This window comes from Gnatocerus cornutus, chromosome 6, assembly GCF_029298725.1.
Source record: "Gnatocerus cornutus isolate USDA-ARS CGAHR chromosome 6, icGnaCorn1.1, whole genome shotgun sequence".
Lineage (NCBI taxonomy): Eukaryota > Metazoa > Arthropoda > Insecta > Coleoptera > Tenebrionidae > Gnatocerus > Gnatocerus cornutus.
In genome coordinates this window covers 7970359-7992495 of record NC_142238.1, presented here as the reverse complement: position 1 = coordinate 7992495, position 22137 = coordinate 7970359, and the positions used below count along the sequence as shown (strand labels likewise).

Genomic DNA, 22137 nt, shown 5'->3' with positions numbered 1-22137 from the left:
GCTGATTTCACCTACGACCATTTCCTAATCCAGCAACTGAGTTCAGTTATGTCTGACGAACGAAAATAAATTTTACTGCGCTTCTTGTATACAAGCCGATTTGTTTCGACTGTGTCTTCTGTACAACGCTCGAGATTCTGCATAGCATCGCTCCTTATTATTGGAATTACATATTGCAAAACGAAGAGTCATTAATTCCTTCAATATAAATTTTATTACCGGAGAAACCGTGACACCAGTTATGATCCTATAATTTTCAGGTTGATGTCTCTTTGTCAGTTTATTCGGACTGCAACATCGCCGTTTTATTGTCGCACGCATGTACATTGCGCGATTGTAAATTATTTTGATCCACGGCCACTTAAACTTTATTTTTGTCAGATATCGAACATTGTTTGCACCTGCCTCCATGCTGTCTAGCATTTTACAGTAGACCATGTGCCAAGAAAAAATATTTTTAATGAAAATAATCTTTTTGCGATCAATTCAAAACCAGCTGCAATATAATGTGCTCAGTTTTTTCATGAACGTTATGTTTTCAAGATTAATTATGCATGAACCTTCCACAATAAAACATAATTTAATAAATGCAATAACAGGTGCACTACGTTTCGGTCTACAGATCGAAAACAATCATTAGGTCCTTTTACTTTATCTGAGATGCTTCATGGTGATGATCCTCGCCACGGCTCTGAAAATGATAAAATTAAAATAAATATAACACGACACATTTACATAATAAAAATATGCTTTGAATATAATATAATTGATTTGAGTGGGAAATTATAAAATACATTTTTGACAACAAATTAGTTGTTGCTCTTTTTCTTGAAAACTGGACTTGTTAGATTGATTTTAAGCAAACGCATGTTATTATTACCATTTTATAAGATAAAGGTTGATTTTCAAATCATTTAAATTTAAATTTAGACAAATAAATTAACCTTTTTTAAGAAAAGAGTGTCGTCTTCAATGCAGAATCAATCTTTACCGCTTCAGTTATCTTGGTTTTTAATTTAATTAAAACCCGTTCACAAGAAACAAAAATATTAGACTCGAAAGTCTAAGGTGAATCACCTGTATAAACTACAGGAGATATTTTGGCCCTCGTTTTCAAATTATTAATAACGTATATACATGTAACTAGGGTAATGTAGACAGTGATTGATAGGTTTTCGAAAAAAAAGCGTGAATTTAGAGTTATTTTGAAAATTGCAACAAATTTTGTTTATCTTTTTTTTGGAAATAAAAGAGATTTTTTTTATCATAGTGCCGAAAAAAATGGTGGGTAAATAAGTTGATTTTTATGTCAAAACCAAAAAAAAAAAAATCAAAATACGAATGGGAAAGGAAACAATCTACACTGACTATGATAAAAGCACAAAGTCAAGATGAACAAACAATATTAAAGACTGTTAAATTTTGTTTTTTTTTAATTATTTAAGGCAACAGCCGACCAATATAACATACATGAAGTGATCATATAAACAACCACTAATGCATTTTAAGCAGTTATTTGAATGATGGAAATCAATGTCTTAAAGTGCCAATCACTGTACTTATGCGTTATCCTCGGTAGGTACTATCAATTTTCATACGTTTTCGAAATTCTTGTTCCAATTTATCCGCAGGTCTCAATTAAAATAAGGTAATGACAAATCGGTGGCACTTGTCAATGTCATCTTCCAATTTCATTAGTTGAATGTTAAATCCGAAATTTTAAACGCTTTATGCTTTAATGAAGGAAGAATCATTAATAAATTCAGAGCAGACTAAACATGCAGTAAAACAAAAATAGTAACTTAAGAACAAAGCAGGATGTCAAACAAAATTATTAATCACAGATAATTGAATTTATTTAACTACCTCGTTAGTTAGTACGAAAATTCTGTTATCGTGATAACAGCAGTTCATTCCAAAATCAGTTTTTTTTTTTTAATTTCCATAGGTACTTTTTTTTCTACTTTAAAACGATCCGTTTAGAAATAGCGGACTGTAATGTTCGCAGTTTCCGAGTTATTCTTTTTTAGCTGTTACAGTCCAAATCTTTCATTTTTCTTAATTTTCAGTTTATTAAAAATTCTTATAGCATAACAAACTGAATATGCGGGAAACTCAGAACCAGAAATTACGCATAAAAATCTATTACCATACTATTTAGGTAGTCGTAGAATACAAAACTGCATGGAAATAAAAACTGCAAAGATTTAAAATATAAAAATTGTGGATCCAGCAATTTTCGGAATCAGAAACCTGAAAACCTAAGAAACTACGAATTTCTTATTGAACAGCTCGACATAAAAGATGCAATTTGCGCAGTTACGATCCCTTTAAACACACCTAAGTAAATATTTCAAAAAAATAGTTTAATAAAATCAATGTCACTTAAATAACAGTTTTAGTTACACGCTGATTCAAGACTGTAGGATTAAGAGTTTAGAAATATAACTTCATAATGAAATTCAGTTAACCAAGGCATTATACCTATTGAACTGTACTGTTATAATTTATGTGTTATGAACAATAGTTGAAATCAACATGAGTCAACAAGAAAAAGTCCACGTTGTCCTGGGTGGGATCTAAAACCACGCCTCTCAAGTTTCTACCATGTAATCCAAATATGTCAAAATACATTTTTACATCTACCTACTTCTTGCATTTGTTAATTGGAATGGAGGGCTACAAGATCTTGTTCGTTAGTTATTTAAATAAGTGTGGAATTAGTTGGTCGTTCGATTTTTTCATTCGACAATATAATGGCAATCGCTTCAGCAATGTTACACCATAAACTTCCCGGCACGCTCCATGAGGCATTGCTTCGTTGAAAATTGTTGAGTTGTCTTGAGTTAAATCAGGCAGTTCTTGCTATTCAACTAATCCGATACACTTGGCAAGTATGTAAGGATCGTAGTTGCCGGCAGCACTCCATGCATGTTTGCCGTTTTTCATTACTGCTATCTATATTCCGATTGATTTGTATCAAGTGATTCAGATATGTAGCGAATGCAGTCGAACAATGGCAATCTATTTGCATTGTGATTGAAGGTTTAACCACAAAACTCATTTCAATGTGAAATTAAAAGATGTGGAGATTATTCAAAAACGACTTCTTAGCAAGTATGCGCTTGGCTTTAGAGTATGATTTGACCTAACCCAGTATAATTTTTGTTGCATAGTCGGTCTATCATCTCTAGTCGAACGGTTGTGTGCATCTATCATTATCAGAAGTTGTCAATCAGAGACAGCAGGAACAAACGTAAGCAACAAACATGATCTCAGTGAAGATAAGGTTCGGATTGAAATTAATGTGACAGTTGGTTTTAGCTACCGTTCCGACTTCGTCATTGTCTAACTGCACATTCGTGATCTTCCGATTCTGATAAGATGACAATGGTCAGTCAACGCATCCAGTAAAGCGAGAAATAATAAACCTCTAATTGTAACAATAGAAGAAATCTTATTTATTTTTAATCGATCGAGACGAGTTGCAATTAACCGCGCAAGTGTTCTATTTAACGGCGCAGCAATATTTTTAAGATCGACCCATAGAAACAATGCAATTAAAAACGGCCATAATTGCAAAACGCAGTTTAACAATACAATAGGTACGGTATTAAAAATAGTTCGATATTCATCTCAACGCGTTTAGTTAGCGACCTGCTTTATTACCATATTGTATACAGAGCTAGACTTAGATCTTATAAAGCAGAGCTTTTTATAAAAATATAACTAATTTATTGCTGTTTGTAGCAGAGGTGAACAATGGTTCCAGCACCGAGCTGCTATACCTTAATAGGTACCTATTCTTGTACCATTGTATCCGATACAGTGTGACCAAACAATGTGTCTGTCTTGATAACCGCCATATATACGTTTCCACCGGCCGGTTTATTAACAAATTACCATTTTATTTCTCTAGAACCGCAAGAAGGCGTACGGCTGCGGTTTTTGCGGTAAGAAATGAATTTGTCTTCTTACAGCGTAACCACACCTTTAGTGGCCAATTTTCCTGTGATATATTTACTGCAAGACACTCAATCACTCTTTTTAGAGCTACCGCGTATACATTTGCACAAGTATTTCAATTATCTTTTTATCCTTTAATACTAATTTATAGTGATTGATTTTACGTGACGTCTGCGATACTTAAGTGGGAAATTTATTGCTCCCTTAGCATTTTCTAATTTACTTCCTCTTTGTTCTCGATTTGTAAGCGACACTTAACGGAGTACTGACCTTTTTGGCCAAAGTCTTCACTAAACAAGAATTGACTATGAATACATAAAATCTTCCACCATATTGGATCTGTCGCTTTAATATTATAACAAAAAAACTGCAAGTTCAAGGCTGGCTCTACCTGTTCGCTTTAGACTCTAAATATGCATGACCATAAATAAAATTAAAAACTGGCTTTTGACCATCCAATAAGTCATATTATGAACAGAATTCGATGCAGATTAATGCAGAGAGCTGTCCCCTTCGCAAGCTTTCGGTATTCGCCGAGAATAAACACTCCGTTGTGACAATTATTTTGATTCCTTTTCATGATTTACACACCACATTTACTGTCACATTCAACACTTTAACGTAATTAAAACAAATGATTTTCAAACTTGTGACTCAAAAAAATGGTCATTTTAACGGCAAACAGTGAAAGTATACTGCTAATGGGACACTTTTTTTTAATTCCTGACCGCATTTAATTAATTTCCATATGCCCATATACGGATACTTATCGTAAATAATTACTTACTTATTAGTAGATTAGAAGTAGGTAATTTTGTCCACTTTGCATAAACAAAAATATCAAAGATTTTAATCTAATATTTTCGCTTCTGTCAAAATTCCAACTTCCATAAATAGATTAGCCTTATTTATGAAACGACATAAACGTACCGGCGGAGAAATTTTCAATTACGAGATAAATTTCCCTGGCGAGTAAAATTATTACATCAATTAAGAAGACTGCTGCATGAAGTTTTATCTCTTTCAGCGGTAAATGCGTGAACTTTGCATGCAGGAAACACATCTAGAATAGTTACCCTTTCAAGAAAATTAAGAGATAACAACTATTACAAATTAACTGATCAAACCGTACAATTCGAACCAAATCAGTATAATAAATCGAAGAAAATCGTAATTTTGCTCGCAGAAATCGTGCCACAAATCATTCTTCAGTTGTAATAAATTTCATACTGCTCGTGTCATCGTTCCTGCATAATACGATATTTTGTAAGAAATTATACGGTTTAAGTCTCATAATTACAGTACAATTGGCAAGGTGGTGACTGTCACGCACGTCTACGACACCTCTTTATCGTTCAATCTCTTCCTCCTTCTATTACCAAGTCATGCAGCAAGGTCTGATTTTCCTCCAGTTCATCTGATCAGCCGATCTGCTAATCCGATAAATAATTCTTCGGCACGCGGATAGCGGTGAGGTAACCCGATAAGATCGAATGGAAACCTCGGATTTGCTTTCGCAACGTCTTCACCATGAGCCAATTTACAACTTGAATGATTCTGCATCATCAGCACCGCCTTAATTCGATACAACTAAAGCGAGCAATTACATAAAGCTCGCTTTTTACACATCAGGATTTTAAAACTCTGGAATCATTCGCAGATATTCAATGACGGTATTACCAGCGATCTCTTCTGTAATAACGTGCATAAATTCTATACTTTGCGTTGCGCATACGAAATCGCGAGATAGCGATCGACGCTAGAAGCCCTCCAGCTCTTAGCTAGCAATTTGCCGGATGGTAAAAATGTCACTATACAACGGGTTGAGCTTAGTCAGTGCTCCGATGAAGGCGCTTGCAGATGCATCTCGATCAGTGCAACGGGTTTGTTCGCGTGCTAAAGCCCCCATGGCAAATGCGGTGGAAAAGACTGTCAGTCAAACCGCGCCACCAAAGGTAACTCGCCAGACGCATCGACGCAGTCTCCAGGACACGCGGCAACGATAACTACTAGGGTAAACTCAATAATTAACGCTGAGCAAACAGCAAACATTTCTTCTTCGGATTCGACGCTTATTAAGCAGTTGCTGGGTTTATGCTAAAAGTAGCAACTGCGGGACGGTTAAAAAGACCATTACTGTACTCTCACACACAAGTTGTTCCAGAAATGGAACAATAAGTGTTACTACAGTTACAGCTTCTCTTCTGTAATAGCTTGACGCTTGACAACATGATTCGTTTAGGTAATCAGATTTGGTATCTACTAAATGTTGCAGATGAACATAAAAGGCTCTGTGGTAACGGTACGAGCCTGTATATGCACGCATTTGCATACTTTGGGCTCTACTGTAAAATTGAAATTATGTCATTACTCTTGAGCTTCTTTCTGTAAAGTGTAATTATGAAGATCGCTCTCGTTAGCATTACTATAATTAAGTGAGTACCTCACATTCGCGTACAGGATGTTATTATCACTCATTAAAATAAGTGTGGGACAACCTATTAAACAGATCACATAAACGTAAACGTATCAATGATCTAATTAACATTTTCATAAAGCTTTATTTAAAAAAGGCGGAATTATTAGATAGTTAGATACTTTAAAGTCAGTGCTCAAAATTACATCCGGCGTCTAGGTGGGCCCCAACAAATATTTAACAAAAATAGAACCTGAATAAGAAATTGATTGATAGTTAGACTCGTATATAATTTATCGACGTTGGCATTAATATTGATACTCTCCCAAGCAAAGATTTTCCTGAATGGACACCTGTCACATAACTCAGTTTATATTGTCTACTTTTTCTCATCGTCTACGAGTATCACAATTTCAAATGTATTTTTTGTCACCCAACTACAAGCTTTATTACATTCCTCGAAGCAATGATCGACACTTCTCAAGATTCATTACAATCACAAACAAAACTGGAACCTCGAGGTCCCATTCGCTCCTAATTACCGCTCTTTTGGCCGAAAACGTTTTATTCAAATGGAGATCGGTCCTCTTGATGGTCTAAAATGACAGCAGCGATTAATTTTCCGACCACCTGACAGCGATTGCAGCATTCGATGTGTTAAAAGTCTCTTCTTTTTTTGCCATTTTTCTATTGATAAGCCTTAATTAAATTCGCATTGGATCTCAGCTGCCCCAAGTGCATTACTAGGCATGCATAAGATATTCATGTAAATGTGGTAAAACGTCTTGCTTTCGATCAGGCAAGCGATATTCTTCCACTTAATTCCACTAGAATTTGAATAATATCTTTTTGTAAGGATGTGGTGTGGACATGCCATTGGGAATTGGCCATTAGAAGTGATAAGGCCAGAGATAGGAAGACAATAAGTGACTGACCCTATGGACGGATAAGGAAAAGCTATAGATAGGAAGGTTTACGATTTCAATTATTGTGGAATTGGAATGGTCTGGTTTTACATTGTATATAAAAATATAAAGCAGCATATTTAGCATTTCCATGTTAATAACTTGATTACCATACGAAAACGAGTTCTAGCCCAAATTATGATAATTTTGTATCTATTTTTCCACAATTTGATCAAATTACTGTTTTTTTTATTATGATATCAAATCACAATTAATTTTTAAGCTCATATAAAAGCCGCATTTATTATCGTCCCTGTTAAAACATAGGGACGTAATATATCTTAATTTTTTCATAAAAAACAATTTTTGGTTAAATTGGATTACTGAAAAATTGCGCTTGATTTCATTTTGGTTCGTATTATCACATCATGCGATTTCTCATTACTTTCATCGATTTTTGGTAACAGCGACGTTATGAATCGTGCTTAAAATTGGAATATCTATTTAAGGTTTAAGTGAATAACGACGAGTGTATAAAATTAGTTTATTCACGTGTATCATACAATTTTTTGCCAATTTTGTAGGATTAAAAAAACGATTGCTTAGCTTTGGCAAATTGCAGAAGTGTCACGTATTTTACAAACAAGCCATTCTGTAGCAACGAAAACTTTAATGGTAGTGGGAATTTTAATTTCTTTATTCGCGTTGTCAATAACAGTGTGAATAAAGTATTGTTGTAAACATTTTATTCATCCTTTTGATTAAAGTATTGTTTTAATGAGATTTATTACATAAAATAAGAATTTTATTAGTAGAGATTGGAAAAATCTTGTTTTTAACGAAGGCCAACTTCGCGCACAACAAATAAAATCCGCATTGCATTGTTTGGATACCTAAGAAAGCTAATAATACAATTCACCTGTCTTCTGCATCACAGTACCTTCCATTTGCTTCGTCATAGTCAACTGACTTTAGAACGCTCCATTTAACGTTATTTTGAAAAGTTTTAAAGGCTTCTCCATACATTTTTTTTCAACAATTGCGATGGAACTAGCAAAGAAAATAAATGGACGTTTGTCTTTTCCGAGGATAAAATCAACAGAATAGCAGCAGTTTGAAGTAATTGCTGTTCTGAGGGGCCATTAGCCTTTCTAATAATGGGTCCCGCAAAGGAAGACTGCCCTGTGGTTTCAACTAATATCGGTGTTATAAATAATAGAAGCCCTCCGGCTGGCAGAACTCATCACCACTTGGTGCTTATTAAGCAAAGCCCAACGATTTATCCATATTTGGGTAAGTCGTCACTTTGTGTAAATGATTTGATGTTGATGGACAACAAGTCATTTTGACCATTAGTCATCGATCATTAGTTTAACATACAACTTAATTGGCTAAAATGTGACACAATAACACAGCAATTTTCTGCTTTCAAAAGATAATCGTACCGATCACTAATTAAGTATCAGATTACCTGGACACGCTCAATTTAATACTTATTGAGTTGTCGGCATATTTTCGGTGTATTTTAAAAGAATTATGCTTGGAAGAACAATGCTCGTTAAAAACACTTCCTCGACGTTTTAGTGGAAAAATAGCGTTAAATAAACCAATTTGACGGTTACTTGGCACTACAATCAAGTCGCTTGTGTCTATCCGTTCCATTGTTTTGCCTTGCCAACTGTGATATATAGCTCACGAGCGCCGATTTTCTTAGGGATCACCGGCTAATTAAATATAAGTTATACTGGACACACCGCATACCTCACATCGTCTTATCAACACACATGTAACAGCACAAATTTCCATCTACGTTTCGACCTTCTCGCTTCTTCGCTAGTACACGAAGCGAGAAAGAAGAAACGACGTCGGACAACCGCACACGAACACCTTACTTACAAGAAGCTGCTTAATTGTCATCTCCTGTATTACTTGCAGTGTCTCTGACACTTGAGATAAGTCAATTAGGTGGACGCTAAAAAAACACATCATTGTTTGTGCTTGCCTTTGTATAACCAATTGACTGCCTATTAACTTGGTAGCTACGCGCAAGGGACGTATTTTGATCTTTGTCGAGTTTATCATACTTGTTCTTCCAAAAACAATCTCATCATGCTTCCCGGAACTTCGACTTCCAGCCTTTCCGGAAACTGTCAGATAATTAACTACAATCTTGCATGAATGGAAATAAAACGTAATATTTTTATCGCTAAAGCAGTGGATAAGCAGATTTTCAGAACAGCCTAGAAGCGAATTATTTTCTCTTTCACAACTTGCCCCATTCATAATCCACTCTTCCTCACAGTTGTATTTTTCGAACATTAAATTTATTATTTGCATTTCACTGTTATTTCAATCGTAAACAGTCGTGTAAAGACTAAAGTAAAACTCTGGAATTTATTTTCACAGTCGTAACAGTCAAATGATAATAGTTTAGTAGTAATTTAGAATTATTATTACCTTCACACTTCCAACTGCTTGTAGACATATCTATATGTCTTTAACTAGTAAAACTAGATTTCAAAGATGCAACAGCTGGATTTCTTCACTAAAATCATTTCCTGTTAAATTTCTACGTGCAAGGTTCAGTTTTGGGACCTAATCTAAAGTCTAAATTTAAAGTAGCTCCTTCAATTTTTGCTGTCATTCATCTAATGAGCGCGGTAACAAGCAATCTGCTCTTCGTACACTTCATGGTGAAACATTTTAGCATAAATATTTGCGAAAATGTCCGCAAAATTGAATGAATCTGTTTATTTTAAGTCTAACAAAAAATTGCTTTGGATTCTTGAATGCGAAACGTCTATTAACCTTATTCTTATTTATTTTTCATATGCGAACGTTCAATTCCAACAATGCTATGAACATTTTTGTGAAATGAGTAAAGATGTTATTGGCCAAAAATACCGTGGAAAGTTACGAAAATAGATCGATTTTCCGGTTGTTTGTCGGAAAGTGTCTAAAAAGAGTGCATGTCGTAAGTAGCAAGTGATGTATGATGTGATGTCGTTTACGTTGTGCGATTAGTGTGTGAGTATTTTTAGCGTTTTACTGGAAAGCGATGGATACGAAAGTTAGACAAGGGAAAATGTGGAAATTATTACCTTAAAGTCTTAAATCAATGTTTTCTTAATTACGATTTTAAACCGTATATAAATTAGCAGTTAAATTTAATGACTGTCATTAGCAGCCGCTTGTTGGTGCAACTTTTTATAATATGCGCTTTTCAACACTCTAATAAAACTTGCGCTCCTTATTTTTGTCACACTGTAAGATCATGAATATTGGATCCAAGTTTTATTGCTCGGTGTTGTAATTCTTTGGTCTTTACTTTATTTTTTCCGATTACGAGTAGCTTGGAATTAATGAACACGACATTTCTGTGGATTCTCTTTTAGGAAAAACTCACGTGGATTTGGAGTTTTTATTCCACCTATCTCTCTGTTTTCAAGTTTTGAAAGGTTTGATTCATTTTATTAGAACTTCAAACATTGTGCCGCAAAATACAATTAAAGTTAGGAATAACCTGAAAAAAACTTCTTATAAGATTTGTTTAGATGCTTTACGATTGAGTGACCATTTTAGATCCTTTTGTTTATTAATACAAGATGGCGGGCATAGATGTGAAAACTGAGCATATAAAATTCAAATTTGGCCTGACCGCGTTGAAACTTTCTGTTAGAAAACGGACTTTTTGCCGATTAAAAATCAGAAGATCCTATATAATTGTTGGGTTGCAAATTGTTTAGCGTTAAGTTTTGTCATAAATAATGGTACATGGATAGTTTATATTTAGTTAGCTTTTAAGGATATAATTTACCTGTGACTGTAAGTGTGATATAGATTGTGAATATTATATGACTGTTGGAACTCGTATTCTCGTGCATTCCACATATTTCTCCGTTGGCAAGCTTTCTATTATTTTCTAGAGTCGTCGTTAAAAATAGGAGTCCGTCTCATGCGGCACGAGTCACTTGTGACATCACTGGGAGCGCGTCGAATTGATACCTTTCGAGGAGGCGCCCGGCCCATCGCTTTGATGACGTAGCTGGAGGGACGTGTGCCAAAAGAGCGCGTGGTCGCGTCTCGGAAGACGGAAACGGGAGGTGGAAGCGGGTTCGAGGCCGGCCGTGCGATACTGTGACCTGGGGCCCGGAGGACCCACGCACCGGCTGCTCCATGACGACGTGCGTGACGTCACCGGTCCGCAGAGGCGGCCAATGTTGGCGTTGAGGAGTGCGGAGCCACATGTCCGCCGGCGCTCATTCACGTGTCCGTCGCGGAGCAGTGCGCGAGTGCCGTCGTCGTCGAGGTGGTGCAAAGTGCGGCATGGCAGCGGAGGGCCGCTCCGGTGCCGGGCGCCCCCAAGATGTTAGCTCTTACGATGCGCAGAGAACACGACGACAACAACAGTGAACGCGACGACGCCGTCCCCGCGGCAACAGGTGACGACGAGTTCGTGGACATACTGCAAGTACAACAGGTGCTGTTGGACGGGGGCAGGGGCCGAGAGCCGCCCCCGCCTCCTCCGGACGGACGTGCCAGACTGCTGGACGCCGCCGCTTTCGCCGCCCCGGCGTATTACTACGGACCGACGGGATATGGACAGACGACGTCCAGCGTCGACGATCTCGTCGCACTGTGGTTCGCCGGGGTCCCTTCTTCTTCTGCAGGTCTGTCATACACATAACCTAACATTTACTGTGCTTCGCACGCGACCTTCGTTCGCGTTCTTCCTTTTCGGACGCACATACGTCATCGCCATAGATTGGTCGCAAAGAACTACGCCGACGGCATGCGCGAAAGAAAGGCGGGAGAAAAGTCTTGTTCTTGTGTCTTGGAATAATAATAATAACACCATCAGGTTGAATTTTACACTCGAATTTTCATTTCTGATGACTGATTTTTTTATACATGAAAAGCAAACACAATTACATGCTAAAAATTGGAGGTGTTAGTGCTAATTTGAGAATTAAGTTAGATGTTTAAACGGTACTTCCATTGCATTATTATCTACTTGTTGTTAACCATGATGAACTGAATTCGAATGGAGAGATTTTTGTACTATGGCAACATCAAGCTCTAGTAGGTTAGACACCTAAACCATGTTCTAATTATGCGTAAAATAAACATTAAACCTGTCAATTCCATCATCCATTTTAGAACAGCCAGTGTCATGTAAACACAATATTTTTTTCACATTTTTGTAAAATTATTGCTCTTCTACTGAGGGAGAATTACAATTATTTTAAGTTCTCCAAAGATAAAAAGTTTGAGCATTCTATAATTTTAACATTATAGGTCCTTACATTACTCTAAAAGTTAGATTGAATTTTAAAAAGTAACTATGTGTAAAGGAAAATGCATGCCAACACTATACATATATAAATCACTATTTGTTATATCTCCACTATAAATTTTTCAGCAGTGTGATTTTAAGTCTGAAACATAAAAATTTGAATTTCTAAATAAACATTTACCCTGGCAACCTTTTAAAAACACATTGCAATACTTTGAATACTCGATATCTTATAATGCCTCATGATATATTTAAATTCACCAGCTATTGCATTTTTGGTCGGTACATCAATTAAAATTCAAACATCTTTAAAATGGTATTTCCTCGAAATTGTTGCACAGATAGGTACTAATCGTTATGATGGGCAAGGATGTGGGTAACCAAACCATATCAACCTCAACACAAATCTATTGAATTTCATTTTATTTCCACTTTATAAACCATCATGTTAGTTACGACAAAACTTGGTCGTTAGTTGTTTAAGCTTCTGTGTATCTACCTCCTCCGAAGTATTTTACGGCAGAAAGAACAACATGACGTCCATCAACCATACGCATCGTTATCCATATGAAATTTTTTTCAACTGATCGCGCGCCTAATTTTATCCTCGTTATTATTTATGCATTACATACTTTACTCGTTCAAACGCGTAGTTGCGCCAAAAATAGCCCTCATAATATAAAAATAAAATCACACTAAATATTCATAAATTTAAAAATAAACTCAACGTCCTCTCTATCACACATAAATATACCGCGTGCCACGAAACGATTTAAGAAAAATAATTCCACTTTACATGTCGAGAAAAATAATATTTACTTAAAGTTCAGGTACAGGCCATCGCACCATAATAATAACATAATCGGAGTGATTAAAAGAAGTGCGCTCATTGGCTAACAGTCACATCGCTCGTTGGCGATTTAAATAATGAATGTCAAACGTTTGCTTCCAATTCGTGGATCGTTATCGCTTTTTTTATAAAAACAATCACGAGACGTTAATTAGCAAATGGCGGCAGGAAAGTTTCAATTTGTGTAGAAAAGTAAACTTTGGATTTTATTGATGTTTAATTTCAGTGTTGCGGATTACGACATACTTGTCATAATTCTGTCATGTGGCACACGCGATGAATGAACAAATTTCTGTAAACATAAACATCGATAAAATATTAACACCTATTAATTTAAGTTATTATCGTCCACTATAAAACGCAAATAACGGCCGGTGTCTCGAGAAAATCAAGCTATTGCGATAATTATTTTGTTAGTAATTTGTCAAATTTCAATGGACTTGTTCCATTTCACATTACCATAGAAAGTGTGCGTTTGCTCTACGAGATAATTTCAGTTATTAATGCATTCCGTTCAATTGCACAACTTTGATTTATTGGTGTAGGAACTGAAAATGTATACCGTGACACGCGATTAAACGACAAGCTCCAAGAATAAATTAATAACATATCGATTTGGTTCCGGAACTGGTCACACCATAAGACAATACTAATAATTTTCGATTTTCTAAGCACTAGTTTACCCGTGTAAATGGTAACAGGATTCATTAGTTATCGAATTAATCATACCTATGCATATACATTTCCAACTCCTACGTTATCGCGGTAATTATTGGTTATTTGAATATCCCCTTTTTTGGCATTACTTACATAATAACATTGTGTTATATACGTATACATATTCAGTTTTATACCACATCTACTTAAAGCCCACTCTATAATCCCCGTTTAAATACGCCAACGCCATTTTCGACGTCACGTCAAAATTTTGCCGACGGTTCCAATGCCGTTCTTCATCTCGTAGATGATTATCGCAGCCTTGCAAGGCTCTTCCTGATAATTTTCCGGTTTTTTAAGCGGTTTTTGACATTGCCAACGGCCAAAATCCAATGCCCGACCCACAAAATTGCTTAGCACAACTTGTTATTAAATTATTATTTTCAAAAATGAACCAAATATAAAGTTTGAAAATAGAAAAGAATGGTCAAACTTCTATACAACATTATTTTTTATTTATTCTTAGATGAAAAATATGGTGCTATCTGATCATTAACATTAATAACTTAAATTATTATCAATTGATTTGCAATCAACTAATCCCATCAATTAGAGGTATAGTGGTAGTTAATTTTTTCTCTAAGATTCTTAACCAGTTTCTATTTGTGCTTTATTTCTTCTCTTGCTATTACCATAAATATATTCTTTAATTAATCTACTTTCTACAAATAGGCAAACGTTAATTGGCCCGTCGTCTAATAATCTTCTTTATTCGAACTACACGCTAAATTAAATTTTTAATCCAAATTATGTTAAATATTTATTTAACCCCATGTTAAAGTGAAAAATGTCGACAATCACCAACTTAGATGTGAGTTTAATTTAATCTCAATCAAATTATTGTATAAATTGCCTCTTTTTCTCGGAACATTTCCCTTGTGTGTGTGTCAACTGTTCGATTCGGTGTTTTACGCGAAAAGAAAAGCGCCATTTTATGTTTTATTGATTTTTTGCGTGAAACTTGTTTGATGCATCACTTTCATTGATATAAGGAAGGAAGGGACGTATTTATGAATAAATTTCGGGGAAATGCCGGTGTTATTGAATGAATTTGCAGGGAGGGGTAACAATAGTGGGGATTGTTACAGGGAGCGTCGCCATGCTGCCCGGAGGGGAGCAGATTCATGAATGAAGTGACGTCACGAAGGAGAAACGAGCGTGTTAAGGGCTCTTGTAAAATTTTGCAGTGATGGTGTTGTTTTCGGTTTCAAAAAGTTGTCGTAATTATGTAATGTAAACGTCACGTCGCCTTAGTCAGCCCCCGTCTTTTGCCAGCTGATTTTATTTTGGTTCGTGATTCGTATGGACCGTTGTTATTTTTAAATAGCGGCAACAGATGTTTTTCAAAAATAGCTTATGTTATTATTTTGCTGGCCGATGAGCGCACAGGACTAAATTTATACTGGTTGATTTGCACATTTTCGGGTCGAAGGGTTTGATTGATCGCAGGGTTGGGTAAAGGTGTAGAGTGTAAAAGACAAGAATGGTAAGCGCCGTGTTACGTCACCGCGACGTCACGTTACGTTTGTCGATGGTGGGGGAGCAATGGAGGGGTCCGCTTTGCGATTGGCTCGCCTCTTGTTTGCGACTTCCAAATATGGAACAGAGAGTCCATTCATAAAAGTGAAGTAGCGCTCGCGCCGCGACCAGTTTCTGAGCCGCTCTCGTGCGAGGAGGTCGCGCGTTATCCGAGTTTCCTTGACCGAAAGCGACCCCGTCGGGCGTCTTGCCACCGGCCCACCCTCGACACGAGCGGTGACGCTGACGCCAGTGTAGTGCGTGCCGGCGCTACGAGCCCTCGTTCTGCGGCAGGCGGGCCTCCGGCGAGCCTTCCGAACCCGGCGCCCACCATGATCATGGACGGCCTGGACACGCTGCCCGCACAGCACCACCACCATCACCACTCCGCCTTCCTGCTCACCGAGTCGGCGGCCGCGGCGGCCGCGGCGCAGCACTTCAACGTGCTCAGCTTCGAGACGTGTCTCTACAAGACCGTCGCCACGGTTGACTCCGGCGGCAGCCCCGCGCCTGCTGTCTGCACTGCCGCCGAGCCCGCCGTCTCCGAGGCTCCACCGGGCGATCTCAACACGCCCGTCACCACCTCGAGCGACATTCCCTCTTTCTTTGGGCCCTCCACCGTCGTAGAGCCACCGCCGATTACAGGTGAGTCCGGCCGCCGTCGTCGCAATCGCGCGGCTGCAGAACGGCTATATTTACATGCGTGGCGGACCTGGTGCGACGGCCTGCTGCACACATACTCCATGCCGTGGGATAATAATAGCCGTTGCGTCACCATGTTATGTCTATATCGAATCGATCCAACACAAGACTTTGACAGATTATATTACCGACACTGCACCATAAATTACAACTCTCCTCTCTTCTTGTTTTCTTATTCAAAACAAAAATCCAACGACGTCGTGACGTCCGCAACAAGTGCGGCGAGCTGGCTCGCGCGCTTTGGACTCGCCCGACCTCGCCGAAGCGCCGCGATGCCACCCCTCGATCAATATCTCAGACCATTCAACATATCTCCCATTCATCGCGTTTTACTACACAATATCGATTCCAACATATTGAGCCCTACATTATCTTATCTTACAGCAACGGCTCTACACTTCAATTAGTACAAAATAAAATAAAAACGGCCAATACTATTCAATATTATTTCTTCTTTCAAAGAGGATCCACATTCATTCTTTTGCCATTATCATACTTATATCGATTGCTTTGCCCTTTTGTTAATAAGCTTCATTCAAAAGAGCAAAGTAGATTAAAAAATTCTACAACAAAACAAAATTTTGCGTTTTATTTCAGCTTTTAGATTTGAGGTAGAATTGAATTTACCTGAAATACTAGGTAAATGTTTATGTATGTCCTGAACGACATTTAAAACTCCTTCTTTGTGGGTGGAATAATTAAGTCACAACACGCGTTTTATCATCAAGATTTCTCGCATTTTTTAATTTCAATTTCATAATATAACAGTTGCGTTCATTTAATTTTGTCCGCATGAGTCCCGGCGAAATTAACATCACATTTTTTGCTCTCGCACGAACTGTTGCTACCGAAATCGACAAAACAAAAGTATCCAATCTCGGGCTACGTTTTATTAGTGTTATTATTACCCAAGGCTGTCGAAAGCAAACTGTGCTCACGTGTTAAGTTAAGACATCAAATGACTTATTCCACAGTCAAAATACCAAACCAACAAACAAAAGAAAATTGAGAAACGACTGTACGAATCAGTAAATTTTTAATCGCACGTGTTTTAAGCGTGTAAACCACGTCTTCCACGAGCATGAATGAAATGTGTCAACGTCGACACAATGTCAGCTGCAACTTTGCACTTGCTACTGATAGACTACAAGAGAACGGTGAAAATAATATAAATGACACGGATGTGTTGCTTGCAGGTTCCCTAGACCCGGACGAGCTCTCATTGGAACAGCAGCAACAACAGCAGCAACATTCAGTCAGCCCACATCAGTCGCCTTCGAGCAGCCACATTGGGGAGCGAGCAACCCCCCAAGATACCGCCCTTAGTCCCAGTCTTCGAGAAGAAGAAAATACAAATCACAGCACCCTTAGCATGTATCCAGCAGGTACATCGCATGCCAGCAACATGGGTAAAATGCATCATCGAACCGTCTACACATCAGCGTCCAGTCCTGGAATGTCGAGTAACATGCAAATGCAGTCAGCCGGCAGTCCTCTAGGGATGAGTGCGCAAACTATGGCACACTCACCCTCGGCTGTTAATCCTTGGTTACTGTCCAGCGGCGATAAGCCAATTTATCCCGCAATGTTTGGACTTTTGGGACAAGGTAGTTCGCAGTCGCCACAACAGCAGTATCCATCGGCGACACCGAGTCCTGCAGGCACACAATACGACGACAGATCCCAAGCTGAACAACTAATGTTGAGTATGGACTGTGGAACCCTAAAACAACCTCCATCATATCCGAGTTGTTCAGCAACTTCCACGAGTCTACAACTTGACCTGCAGCAGCAGGACCTGGTGTACTCGCGCGTGGGTCAGCCGCTCGTGGCCAGCACCACAAAATACCAGTGGGACTCGCAGGACTATGGCAGTCCTCAAAGCTCTAGTGCGTTAGTAGTGCCGCCATCGAATTTGGTGCCAAAACAAGAACCATTTAGTGCGGGGTGTTCGAGTGAGATCGGCCAACAGTCGTCGAACTCTTCGTACGGTGTGCAGCTAGCCGAGTACAACCCTTCCACAAGCAAAGGACACGAAATCCTCTCACAAGTGTACCAGCAGTCCCCGATCCCGTTGAAACTCGTCCCGGTGAAGCCCCGCAAATACCCAAACAGGCCGAGCAAAACGCCGGTGCATGAACGGCCTTACGCGTGTCCTGTCGAGAACTGCGATCGCCGGTTCTCTCGTTCCGACGAACTCACCCGCCACATTCGCATCCACACAGGGCAGAAACCGTTCCAGTGCAGGATCTGCATGCGCTCGTTCTCGCGCTCTGACCATCTCACCACGCACATCCGGACGCATACCGGAGAGAAGCCCTTTTCCTGCGACGTGTGCGGACGCAAGTTCGCGCGCAGCGATGAGAAGAAGCGTCACGCAAAGGTCCATCTGAAGCAGAGGATGAAGAAAGAGAGCAAGATGGGGCAGCAACCGCAAGGTGCGACTCAGCAACAGCATCACTTGCACCCACACCAGCAGCACCACATGCACGCCAGCCACACCGTCACCAGCGAGGACAGCCTGTCCTTGCCCGTTGTAACGACGACGCTGTGAGAATTGCCCACCGCCGAGCTTGCTGCCGGCGAATGTGTTCTCTTCATACGCGACGACTGTGATCTCGGCACCGACGCCGCTCGGCTCATCTACGTGCGAATTGAATGAAAGAAACGCACTACGCGCGACCTGAACCCATGATCTCCGTTGGCCCTGCGCCCGTCTCAGTGGCGTAACTAGAGGATGGTTTGCAAGGGACCCGGCATATGGTAACTTGACGCGAATATTTTGGGGCATTATTCCACCAAGGGCTGCTTATTTTTTAATCGAGAATTTGGCTCAATATTGCAGTTTTGCTGATGTCGCTGATATTCTACGCGAAGGCAAATTAGCTTACTGGGTCCCTCCCTGGTTACGCCACTGGCCCGTCTACGTGTGTGCCATTTGTGTCGATTTATATTTATTCTCGTGGACCTCAAGGAACAAAGTGTCAGTGTATGTATGTATGTTTTTTAATACATGCTGAACCGGCAACTCGAGCCAGTTCTTACGCTGCCAGACTGATTTTTGCACTGGTTGTTTGATATCAGATCCTATTTTTGTAAATGTTTCGATTTGTTGATGTATCTATATTTTATTGTGTCCAAGACACCTGATTTAAATAGTTCTTAACATTAGATACAAGTTAACAAAAATGGCTTTAATTAATAATTAATAGGTATTATAACTGTTTTAAACTTGTTGCCAAATAACACATTTTAAAACTTTTTTTATACATTCCGTACTAGTGTTTTTCTTTTTATATTATTGTAAATGATATATAAAACAAAATTGTTGATTGCTTTAAGTTGTAATTATTTTCTGTTGATGCAACAAAAGTTGTCAATAGTCCAATTCAAAGTCAATACAAGTCTCCAAACGCACATTCTGAGCAGGAAAAAATTCAGGACCGATTGGCGAACTTTTCTTGTAATCGTGTTTATAAGAGAGAAGCTGTCTTATCGAGAATGCCTTAACGAAGTGTCTTGAGCAACTAACATGTAAGATTAGAAAAACAAAATCCAGTCGATTATGCGAGGCCATAAGTTGTTCAGCAAACCCATAGTTACCAGCAGTGTTGGGATAGTTTTCGTTTTGAAATCAAATGGCAGTATTTCTCATCCAGTATTTGTTCTTATGGTTCAGTATTTTCGTTAGATTAAAAGCTGTGTAAAACCGTGTTCGTTCCCAACACTGGTTACCAGAGTCGAGAGTGTTGCGACGGATAAAAATCCGACGCAGTTCTCTCTCTGTTGAGCACACCTGAAGTGCACTCACTCTTGTAGATGCCATGAGAGGTTACGACTGTCCTTCTACCCCTAATTAGTACTACACCCCGCATCAAGAATATCAATGTTAGTTGGTGGTGCTGTCCACTCTAAAAACAAGCGTACAAATACCATAGGCCTAATTTCATTCAACTATTTACTATTAATTATACCACGCGGATGTATATAAAAATTGTAAATAGCGACTATCAGAATAACGTTAACTCTTTGTACATACTATTGAAACATTTGATTGATCTTTTAAAAACAAATTGTTGATCCCGGCTGTTGTCATAATTGTTGTTGCATGTGCCCGAGGGCGCGTTTTGATTACTCCCTTCCATTGCACTTTGATGACTATATCTATTTTTATATCCCGAATATTAGATGTTACCTTTATCAAAAAGCTGTTTAAAAAATTCTTATTCGACTCATGAGGCTGTTGTATTGTGAATGTGATATTTGAATACATGGATATTGTAAATTATTATCACACAGACATCCCCTATTTATTTGTACATGTTGTCAAAAAAGAACTTCAGTTGTTATACGCATTATAAGAAAAAACTGTTCAAGTCGATGTATTATATTCATAAGTGGTTGTGCTCAGCTCTATGAAATCTCACTTGATCAGACAAATATAAACTGCTGATTAAATTAACGACGTGTTTCTATTCACCTTTTGCCCATCTCATCCCAAAAAGTCAACGAACGCTACGACACTGTCCATCCAGATCGAGGCTTATTAGGAGGGCATCTTCTGCGCCACGCGAGTGACGTCACGACATCCAAACGCGTGCCCCACCTTGGCCAAGCCTTTATCTCATTGCATTAAGGCAAGTTTCCTAAACAGTCTCTTTTATGTTCCAGTCATTTGGGCTTTAAGCTGTGTGGGAAGCTCGCCTTTGTCAATGGTGGCTCGCTCTTGATTTACTTTCTTATTTATTCCTGCTGTCAACCTTTGCAGAAATACGCTGGTACCTCATCACCGACCATTATTTATGACTCGGCCGTACCAACTGATTAAGTGGAAATCTTTTTTCGTAGATTTCAACTTTCACCAAAAATTCTGAGCAAGATTACGCAATTTTTTTTACTACAAACAAATATTTAATTCGAGACAGAAACATAAATATTACCAGGAATGTTACAGTTTCTTCACTTTAGGCGACGTGTCGAGAAGAAATGGTACTGAAGCCGAGCTTGATTTATACACAATGCTATTGAGTATGATTTATTAACTAAAAAAACAATTCTTGTAATTTGAAATGACATGACCTATAACGTTGTTATTCATAATGTTGGAAGTTGAAAATCTCCAAAGCGTTCCGTTAGAAAAAGGTGTGGAATAATGTATAGTAGTTTTCAGAAAGAAAAAAAAAACGTTCTGAATATTTAATATTGTAATTATCGAAAGGTGAGACTTGAGGTGACATTGTTTGCAATCCCACGTGATTAATCAGTTTAAGCGAAAAACGAAATTTTTCTGTAACTCAATACATATATCACATTTGGGACATTTTTAGAACAGTCACTACCAGCTTTCTATTTTCACAATGTTCGATTTATTGACATGTTTCTAGGGATCATTTGTTATCTAATATCACATTTAAAATCATCAAGTTTAACACTCCATGTGTCTTGAAATATTGTTCTTTTGCTTGAATCGGTTAATTACGTCAGAAGTGCAAAATAGAGATGTCGCCCGTGATGTGGCATAATTACAGAATAAAATGTTTAATTTTCAAATTATAATAGAAGTTTTCTTTGAAGCCTTTGCAAAGTGTTCCGTTACTCAAACATTGATCATTATTGTAAAGCCTCTAGTGAAAAAATGATAATCATCTAAGTACATATTTGGACACAATTATGTTTCGGTTATGATTTAGATAAACCTACAAAAATATTTTCGTTTCATGATAAACAACTCACAGAAAAACCATTAAGTACAATGTACCTAATACAA

At 38.2% G+C, this 22137-nt stretch overlaps 2 protein-coding genes across 3 annotated transcripts; one reads left to right on the top strand and one right to left on the bottom strand.

The window, feature by feature from the left end:
* Positions 1-52: 52 nt before the first annotated feature.
* Positions 53-9220, bottom strand: LOC148172602 (uncharacterized). The gene is made up of 2 exons (XM_088039030.1): positions 9184-9220; positions 53-691 (listed from the first exon to the last, which is right to left on the bottom strand). Exon 2 carries the CDS (start codon positions 436-438, stop codon positions 73-75), a length of 366 nt encoding a protein of 121 aa, XP_087895156.1. The 5' UTR covers positions 439-691; positions 9184-9220; the 3' UTR covers positions 53-72.
* A 2339-nt stretch (positions 9221-11559) lies between these two features.
* sr (zinc finger domain-containing protein striped) lies at positions 11560-19116 on the top strand. Of its 2 annotated transcripts, XM_088038730.1 has the most exons (3): positions 11560-11957; positions 15963-16313; positions 17567-19116. In XM_088038730.1, exons 1-3 carry the CDS (start codon positions 11654-11656, stop codon positions 18922-18924), a joined length of 2013 nt encoding a protein of 670 aa, XP_087894856.1. In that variant the 5' UTR covers positions 11560-11653; the 3' UTR covers positions 18925-19116. The 2 variants fall into 2 exon arrangements, with proteins under 2 accessions (XP_087894856.1, XP_087894855.1); XM_088038729.1 differs by lacking the exon at positions 15963-16313.
* Positions 19117-22137: the final 3021 nt, after the last annotated feature.